Below are 10,328 nucleotides of genomic sequence, written 5' to 3' on the forward strand. Positions count from 1 at the left end.
GCGCGATGGATGTTCACCTGAGCTATCCCTGTACTTCCGACCATTATATGATCGGCTCCATCGTCGGCGTTGCTGATCTGGAAATACCCAGATCACCATCCACCGGTATCGCTTCTTCCTTACTCAGCAGGTCTAGTTCCATGCCTAGCTCCTGAGAGGATATCGGGGTCAGATCCCCCATCCATATGATGGTCGCATCAAGATCCTCATCATCCGCCAGATCCTCGCTGGTTTCTGAGAGCTTATTGGGTTTCTCCTTCTCCGCGGAGACTGGTAGATTTCGAGGAGTCTCGACCTGTCTCGTGCCGGCTTTGATCGCTTTGCCCTTCTTTAAACCACAAACTGAGATGTCTCCAAACCTGAAGCTCAGCTTGTGGTAACTAAAGGTAATCTTGGCCAAGGCTGAGGAGCGAGCCACCACCCTCATTCTTCCTTGATATGAGACACTAGCTCTCAGTGTCAAAGTCATTCTGTTTTTTGATCAATTCCATGATCCACTTTGTTGTTTTGTCCCCTGTCCTGGGGCAGAAGATGGTGATGTTGTGTGACGATGGCAAGTCGTCGCCCATCCTTACCTCCAGGGAGACACCGCTCCACTTACTGAGGCTGGGGACTGCTGATTGCAGCCACTCAGCAGTGGTTGCGTTGCGGCAGTCCACTATCCGGTGACCCACCCTGAAGTGGATTCCTCCAAGCTTAATTGGAGAATCCCAACCGGGGAGGACTGTTTCCTCCAGTAGTGCGTCCTCGAGCTGTGAGAGGTTCTCACTGCTGAGGATGACTTTGGGGTACCCCTCTGGTACGACCGCAACCTTAATGGCCAGTTCTTATTCTAATTCTTAATGCATTGCGTCGATTTATACTGACTCGTGGAAAGCCTGCACGCATATGGTCGGACAACGCCACCAATTTTGTCGGCGCTCGAAATGAGCTGGATGATCTTAAGCTTTTGTTTCTGAACACATCACATCAAACTGCAGTACATGAATTAAGCTTGACTGATAGAATTTAATGGCGATTCAGGATCCCTCCTCGATCGCCGCATTTTGGAGGTCTCTGGGAGGCGGCTGTCAAAACAGCAAAGCATAATTTTTTACTGTTAGCCCTGCCGTTTTGCCCGCTGCACGCTACCTGTGCACGCTCATTTGCCACATTGCGGCAATAATTAATTGAAGACCTTTAGTTCCTCTTTCAGAACACCCTGACGACCTTAAAGTACTAACACCAGCGCACTTCTTAGGCACGGCCCCCCTCGCCTTGTTTGCTGAGCCTGATCTAACAAAAGTAAATCTCAACTCATTGGATCGCTGACAGCGAATCACCTACTGACAGCAAATATTCTGGAGCCGGTGGAGACGTGAATATCTAAAGCTCGATGATGTCGTTTTAATAAAAGACGAAAACCTGCCACCCCTCAATTGGCCACTAACTCGAGTAATCAATCTGATACCTGGACCCGATAGCGTCGCACGAGTTCCTGTTCTCAAAACTGCCACTGGAATGTTCAATAGAGCCGTAGCTAAACTTTGCTTTCTACCCAAACAGCAGCAGCTCATCATAAATTTCAGTTATTTTTTTACCGCTCTTATACATTGCTCTGTGCAGCAATAGATTTTTCCCCCCTTCCATTCCCCTTTATGCTATGTTCCTCTCTCTCTCAATAGAAAGCGAGCACAGCTGTTTTAATCTTTATTCTGTAAAACTTGCTAATTTGCCTTCTGTATAGCAAGCTCAGTTACAAATTATGTGTTGATCGCACAGGTACTGCTGTAATAAACCTTAACTTTCAATCGGTTCGGTACGGGCACTGCCGCCGTTCGTTATACCCTACAGCCCTATGCAGCAAATATTATTAATTCAAACTGCCGTGTTTATAAATTGTCACTCCTTTTTTCAAAGTCAATGAAAAAGCTCATTGCCTAAACATATTAACAGACTTAAAATGCGTTTAGCATGGGTTTCCACTCACATGTTTTTTGTCGGAGTGTGTGTCGTTTCGTCACTTATTCCCTTCATTTTTCCCGCGCCGCTGTCTTTTGCTTTGCCACAAATTAAGAAGCTGTGTGGGCGGTGTTGGTGATGGTGGTAGTGGGTGGTGGTTTTTACCACTAGTTGAGCGCCAATTATTTAAAGATTGATCGCACCGTCTTGCGATATTGCCGTCGTCAGGTTTCCTCCAGAGGTGAAGGGCTTCCTTCGCTGGCTGCTCGGGGAGCAGGAGAAGATTATTATTTACGTTGAGAGGAACTTTCCTCTTTTAACTGCCAGCCTTGTGGTCTGGCGGAGTAAGTAATAAAAATATGTTTTACGACCCTTAGTCGGAGTTGACGAGATGCCGCTCTTTATTCTGGTTAATGCAAATTCAAACTGAAACTTAAGATGATTCTTAAAGCTAACAAAGACTCGCAGCGACCACGCAAATATGCTTGGTTTTCCGGCTGCGCACGGGTTTCCGGCCCAATGCTGGGTCAGCACTTTGATATTATGTTTCATACACTGAGCCAACTGTTCTAGTTCATTGGCTTGTGTTAACTTACATGTGGGAATTGGTTTAAGTAAGAATACTCACAGTGGGAATTGGTTAGACTAGGTCTTTCGATTTTTTTACATCGCATCCCTGATTAAATGCAACCCTAAACAAGAGCAATCTATCGATAGAAACGGAGTGTAGAGTGTAGAGTGAAGTCGGGAGTCGAGTGAAGTTGTTGCCAAGAGCGGTTGTTCGTAAATTTTAATAATAAATGTCGTCATAAGTCCAAATAATTAACTGTGAAGTCTTGAAGAACATAAATGATTTGTTACACTTATAAGCTCTATTACTTGTTTAAATAAAACTATATAAACAAGAAGAACTACATATATAGTTAAAAATAAAAGGCTACAACAAATTGCCTTGATTCTATAAATGAACCGTTTCGTATACAATCTTAATCCCACTCCGAAATCAACTTTTTTTCCAAATAAAAAGTACAATTAAAGTATCGAGACCGATTTTTGTTCTTCATTGTTTGATTATCAGCTTAAGATTGAAAATTAAATATAAGTGAAATTGAGGAGAAGGCTCTGAGCTTAAGAAATATGTTAGTGTATTTTGGGAGAGCATTGCTCTTGGTTGCTCAGGAAGAACATTGCTCTGGGATTCCTAAGTTGAGGAGAAGACTCAGCGAGAGCAGGCTAAGTGCCGTTGCTAAAAAAAACACATACTGAGCAGATGGCATACAGTACGAGAACCAATTAAATGCTTTACTGTTAATGGAATTAATGAAATTGGCCGGTTTGGGTGGCGCAAATACGTCAATATATATATACCTCCACATTCACTTTTTCAAGATTCCCCAAAAAAAATATATACCACAATACAGTATACAAATTATACTACACAAATAATAAAAATTTATAAATAATAAAGATAAATATAAAAAATTATTTCGATATAAATATTCATTTAACCAAAAATATTGCCGTTTTCCACTCCTATATACATATGTTGTCTGCGCAACGTTTTCTGGCGCGTGAGCGAGGCATGTCTGTTCTGCTCAATGATCGATCACTGACTGACACAATCTCTCTTCACAAAATCAGAATTATGCGTAGTTCTTAACTCTACATGCATTACCAACACATTTTGGAGACCCACTCCAGTCCACATACATCAATACTAATGCACTAATGTTATGCCTGCAGACATCTACTTCCCCCCGCTCCTAGCCGCGACCGCCGCGCATCAAAAGGAATAGAAAAGGCACCTGCATGGCGCGCGTTACCAAATTGCCTTAGGTCGACACGGTGGCAGGCTACGATGTGCGACCTTACATTTATCTATGTTCATATGAATCCTTGTTATATTTAATTGTATAGATTATTTATTTATGCGGATAATTTAAACGATCGACTGTTCAAGTAGATGGTACAACTCACAATAATAAAGCTTTATTGAAAAACAATTATGTATGCTTCTATGGTTACACGCTAGAGCTTTTTATCCCGTTAGTCGATGCTCACAAAGTAGAGACGAAAGCTTTTTTTTAGATTTTTATGTATGTCACTATTGATATTCTTCGGTGCTTATTATCCCGTTCGTTGATATGCACAAAGTAGAAATGAGTTCGTGATGAAGACAAGGTTGTCGCTGTTATGGTAACTCTGATGAACTTCAAATTTCTTCTAAATAGTTGGGCTATTAATAATATCTTTATGTCTTGTCCTTGTTAGACTTAACTTCTAGTTGACATTTATTGTAGTTTATTTTAACAAGCATTTTGTTTAACTTAATTTTGTTTATGTTTTCGAATAGGTTTGAATTATAGCTTTTCTGATTTGTAGGTAGTTTGTTTACAGATAATGAAATAATCTTAATATTAATAATAATTTTAATTAATACAATTTCTTTTTGCTTGAATATTGGTATTTTAAGAGGAATTTCATTATTCCTGAATTTTATCTTACTTCTAACAATCGGTACAGTTTTTCCGTATTTAGTATAGTGATATTTTGGAATCTTTAATGTTTCTAAAAAAAAAAAATTTTATTTTTGCTTTTAGATAAATTTGAATTTTAAACTTAATAGTTTCCCCCTTTTTTTGTGCTTAACGTAAACTTTTCCACATTTATTAAGATTACATTTATACTAATATTATTTATATAAACAAGTTTATTTAAACAAAATGTATTATAATGTCTCTTTTTTTTGTTTTTAATAATTCAAGTTTATTTGTTTTTATTATTTTGTTGTCAGTTTAAAGTCTTATTTCGTTTAGGTCGTGTTCGATGTTGATGTGGAATCTGGATCTGTAATGTTGCTACCCTTATTGACTATTCTATTATTATTCCTTCTTATCTTTGATTTATGAAGTTTTTGGTTTTTCTTAGTTAGTAACGTTGGGCCTGCGTCAGCGTGAACTATTTCTTGACTGAATCTTGCCCTTAATTTATTCCTTCTATTTTCTTTTCTGTGTATAGTTTGATTTGGGGTAACCGGGAGTGGTTCGTGTCTATCCTCGTTAAGTTTTTGTATTTTAGTTATTTTTGCCTGGTCTACTTGTTCCTTAATTTTAGGGTAAAGGTCTTTACGAAATGTATTTAATTTAGTCAAATAGTCATGATAGTTATCAATTGTAATATTTTTATTAAAAAGATGGGTTCTTCCTGAGAAAAGTTCGAATGGAGTTAATTTAGTAGCAGAATGGACTGCGTTATTATAAGTGATTAATGTTTCTGATAAAATTTCTTCGTGATTACATTCGAGCCTTTCTTTGGACTTTCGATCTATAATGATTCTATAGATTTCGGTCAGTGTGGAATGCAACTGTTCGACATTGCTTGAAGATTGCTGAAACGAAGTAGTGTGTAAATCTATATTATATTGTGAACAAAAACTTTTGAAAAGGTTAGATTGAAATTCGGCACCTTGGTCGCAAATGAGTTCTTTTGGTATGCCAAAACTTTGAATAAATTGCAAAATAGCCCTTGTGGTATTTATACTATCCCTGGTTGGGATCGAGAACATATCTATGTAACCACGTATCGGCCGTTAATAGTATACAAGTCCGTGTGTACTATTTTTAATGGTCCATCCGTGGTTTCTGTTGTTTGATAGGCTTGTTTAGGTGGGTGTCTGTCATACTTCAAGGTTTTGCATACATTACAATTTTGAATTATCTGTTTTATTTTTTTATTCATGTTTGGGAAATAGAACTCTCTTTTGAGTTTTAGTGTCACTTCATCCGCCCCTCTATGATTTGAATTTTCATGTTGCGTACGAATTTTTTCTGCTTGGTTGTCGATGCCTATCAGGTCTGTTAAAAATATCTTGCTTTTAACAAGTTTATAAGTGTTAGTGTGGGCAAAATGTTGTGAGTATGCCTTCTGAATTAAATTAAATATTCTGTCTGTTGTATATACTGCGCAGATTTTGTTGGGTTTTAGAAGAACTTTTAATATTTTGGCTATGCTTCCTAAGTTAAACTCTGGGTTTATGATTTTTCGTCGTCCTTTATTTTTAAAAGGGACTATTGTAAAGGAATCGGAGTTCGGCCCTTCTCCAAGGATCAATTGAAGTCTGAAATCATTAATTGGTTTCTCTGAGATATGAATATTGTCGTTTAGCAGAATAAATGTAGAAATTAACTGTAATGACATTTAAACATTGGAAGCCACAGCGGGTTTTACCTTTCATTTAGAACCTTTCATTGGTTGTTAACGCATCTGCAACGACATTTGGCGAACCTTTTTTATAAACAATTTATAATTCGTATTCTAGTAGTTTAAGTCTCCAGCGGACAAGTTTACTGCCTGGCTCTTTAAAATTCATTAACCAAATCAGGGGTCGATGGTCCGTAACAATTTTGAATTTTTTACCAAGTAAATATGGTCTAAAATATTTAATTGCCCAAATAATAGCCAGCATTTCCTTCTCTACTGTATTATAATTCTGCTCGGTATCGTTCAAAGTTCTGCTGGCGAAGGATACAGGCTTATCGCTTCCCAAACTGCCTTGAGACAGTACCGCACCCAATTGTACATTGCTAGTGTCCGTAGTCAGAATAAATTGTTTAGAAAAGTCTGGATATTGTAGGATAGGATCATTACATAGAAGAGTTTTTCATACTTGGAATGTATCGACGAAATTTTGGTCAATTTTAACTGTATTCTTTCCTTTCAATTGTGCTGTTAAGGCCTTGGTTATCCTTGCGAAATCACGAATAAACTTTCTGTAGTATCCTAGCAATCCTAAAAATGATTTAATTTCCTTCCTTGTTTTGGGGAGCGTAAAATTTTTTATTACTGTTAATTTGTTTGGGTTACGCTTAATGCCATCAGCTGATATGACATGTGCAAGATTTTCGATTTCTTTTCTTAAAAATTCTGATTTTTTGCAGCTTGAGGCTTGTAGACTTTAGTATGCAAGAAATCTTATGTAGGTTTGCATATGCTCTTGCAGCGAAGATGAGAATATTATAATATCGTCTAAATATATTAAACAACATTTGCCAATTAATTCCCTAAACACATTATCCATCACTCGCTGAAATGTTGCTGGAGCGTTCGTTAACCCTAAGGGCATTCTGGCAAATTCGTAATGGCCACCTTCCGCAGAAAAAGCTGTTTTTTCCATGTCTTCGGCAGCCATTTCGATTTGATAATAGCCACTAGCCAAATCTAAAGCGTAGAAATAAGTGGCCTTTCCTAATTTATCTAGAACATCGGTAACAACGGGCATAGAATATCTATCTTAAACTGTTTTTTCATTTAGTTTTCTGAAATCCATCACTAATCTCCACTCTTTTTTTAAGTTTTTATACTGCTTTTTAGGGACCAACCAAACCGGTGCGCTCCATGGTGAATAGCTATCTCTCATAATATTCATGTCCAATAACTTTCTTATTTGGTTTTGAACTTCTATTCTTTCGCAGTGTCGCATTTTGAACAAAGTTTCTTTAATTCGCTATACTCTTCCGTATTAAGGTGTTCTAGATGTAATTGTTTAAAAACATTAGTATCCGGTTTGTCTTGTAATTTTACATAACCGGAAAAGTTAAATTCTATAAAATCGTCATGTTCCCATTTTTCAACTACTATTGGCGTGCCCACGTCGCTATGTTTAAGGGAATCACAGTGATTTACTACTTCGATGTAGCTGATATAATCTGTGCCCTGGTACAACCCTGCAGACGAAAACAAATCCGGAGCAATTTTTTTTGTTCTGTAAGAAATGTGCCGTTTTGCAAATTCACTGTCATTGGAATGATCTTGACATGATCTTGATGATGACACTCCCGGGTTCTAAAACATATAATTGAGGATTCGATTTGTTTTGAAAGCAAATGGGTAAGTAAGTTAATTTCATTCTCAATTGTGATTTTACCAGATCAATTTCTGCTCATATTTGCTGAAGTATGCCAATCACTCCGTCAAAGGGATTGTGAAATCTGAACAATAAAAAGGAAAAAATTACGGATGTGTTAAATTCTTTAAATGCAGGGTATCTGACTTCCTCAAGTATTAAAGATGCGAATTTAAAGCTGTTGTCAAGGTAAGGAGTTGAGCAAGTTTTCTAATTCTAGATGGCGTAGCAAATTCTGGATTTATAAGTGATCTGGAAGCGCCTGTGTCGATAAGAAAAACTAATGGCCGGCCTGCGAGTTATTGTGTTCTCTGTCCGAGGCTTCTTGATGAAAATTTATTAGGTGCTGGAGGTGTTTCAATATTGAAAAGGATTCCCTGAAGTCTATTTTGTTGGTTTGCTTGTTCAGGTTTTTGCATAATGGCCAATCTCTGATCAGAGTTAACATTATTTCGTCTGAAACGTGAATTGCCGTCTCGATTGTTATTTCCGTTATAATTATTACGGTGAGACTTGGTTGTCTGATTTATTCTCTATAGGTCTCCACTGGTCATTACGCTTATATATGAAGGCCGTGCCACTACCTGTATTTTCAAATTTCCTTTTACAGGATAGTGTTGTTACACCCAGTTGAAAGATTGGTTTTTAGTTTTGAATTTACTTTTTATTGATTTGTAGGAGCAGGGAAGGTCCCGCTCCATTCGAAGTTCATTCGTCAATGATCTGGCGATCTAAATACAAAGGTTTCTTAGCCTAAGTCGAGGAGCAGCGCTGCCGGCATAGCTTGCAGCGCAGCGACGCTTATATGCGTTTCCTATATATATATATATATATATTGTCGCCGAGCGACGGTGCTGGAGGAGGGGTGCTATAGGCACACATATTAGCGGTCAGCGCTTGGCCAGCGTGAGTACTGCTGATCATGCAATTAGGTATGTTAGCCCTCAACATACGCTTGGGCTGAACTGTTTATGTACACATTGCAACAGAGTGCTACAATGTGATTGTATATTATGAATACAGTGATTAACCGATATGTGTGTTCTTTCCTTGATAGCAGACTCAAAGGCATCTTTAAGGGAAGTAGGTTTAGCTGACCTAATGAAAGAACCCAGAGGTCCTTTTATACCTGAAACATATGTATTTAAATATATTTTGTTGAATGATTCTTTCTTTGCACTAGCTACTGCACTCGGCAATTCTTGGTTTTCAACCTGATTAAACAGTCTTGTCTTGATTTCCGGAATCGTTTCAAAAAGCTTAGTAACTGACAAATTTTGAAGAGATAAAGAATGAAATTCGTACATTAACGTAGACTCGTCGCGTTTATCGGGAAATGTATTAATCAGGGTTTGTTTGATGTCGCGCCACACAAGTGGAGTACCGGACGATAATAGCGCTTCATTTGCCTTACCCTCAATCTTGTTACGAATAGCTCTGAATAGCATTTTGCCATATGAAGTCATTTCCGTATCCTTTATTATTATCAATATCTTCTCAACGTTTACTATAAATTCCTTGAGTGCTTTAGGGTTACCCTCGTATACTGGAATAAACTCAATTGCATCCGGTATACGAACGGAATTGAATACCTCTTGAGGTGTGGTTACCGATATGGGATCGGTTGTGAGGGATCCCGAGTCGGATGTTATATCGTCCGTTGACAAGTCAGGGTCTAGTCTAGTCATATTTCTGGTTAATATTTGTTTTGTTTTATTTAATTGAGACATTTTCCTTAATTTGTGTGTATTGTGTAGTTTAATACTTATTTATAAAAGACTAACTTAACTAACTTAATATATTTGCAAAATAAATTTTAAGTCTAATGATTAATTATTTTATGGAAATTTAGGTGTCTGTTAAAGAAATAAAAAAAAATGAAAGTACAGTTGAATTGATGTTTTTTTTTTTTTTTTTGTAATGTTGCCTTATTGCGTTTTGTTTTCTTTTGTTTTGAATGTTGACTTATTGCAAACGCCTTATTGCGTCTCCAGATAGGTTATACATTGAATATGTGCTCAAAGCGGTGTGCAAGTTTTGCATACACAACACCCACAGTCCAAACGATCAGCAGCGCAGTCCAACATTCCCCATCTTGCTCTTTTTTCTATATGCGTACATATGTATGTACTAAGTTGTAAGTGTACTGGCATTGTCTGATGGCAGTTGCAGACAGTTTCGGTTCTAACCTTCAAACACGATCACACATGCTCGAGCTAGTACAACGTCGGTCTGACACTTGTTTCAAGACAGGCGAACTGGCTGCATCCAGCCGACCACACAAGTTCGAACGCACACTTACACAATTGCACCGTAACTAATTGCAAGCCACATGACGCCACTTATATACACATTAATTTTTTTTTTATTATATCCCCCTTTTTTTATTCATTTCTCTAGTTTCATATATTTACGTGTGTATATGCACTACGCTTCTTGCCCCACTTAAATACATTTTACATTTGAATTACACATATACACACAT

The 10,328-nt window shown here is 37.7% G+C and overlaps 1 protein-coding gene across 1 annotated transcript in view; it reads left to right on the top strand.

Moving 5' to 3' along the window:
- The window catches only part of LOC117139400, a 61,412-nt gene extending 57,112 nt beyond the window's left edge, over nt 1-4,300 (top strand). Inside the window, exon 4 of the mRNA XM_033301667.1 lies at nt 4,295-4,300. Coding sequence (XP_033157558.1) covers nt 4,295-4,300 — 6 coding nt within the window. The remainder of the gene's footprint in view (nt 1-4,294) is intronic.
- The last annotated feature ends 6,028 nt before the right edge of the window (nt 4,301-10,328 follow it).

The sequence above is a fragment of the Drosophila mauritiana genome, chromosome 3L, assembly GCF_004382145.1.
Source record: "Drosophila mauritiana strain mau12 chromosome 3L, ASM438214v1, whole genome shotgun sequence".
Lineage (NCBI taxonomy): Eukaryota > Metazoa > Arthropoda > Insecta > Diptera > Drosophilidae > Drosophila > Drosophila mauritiana.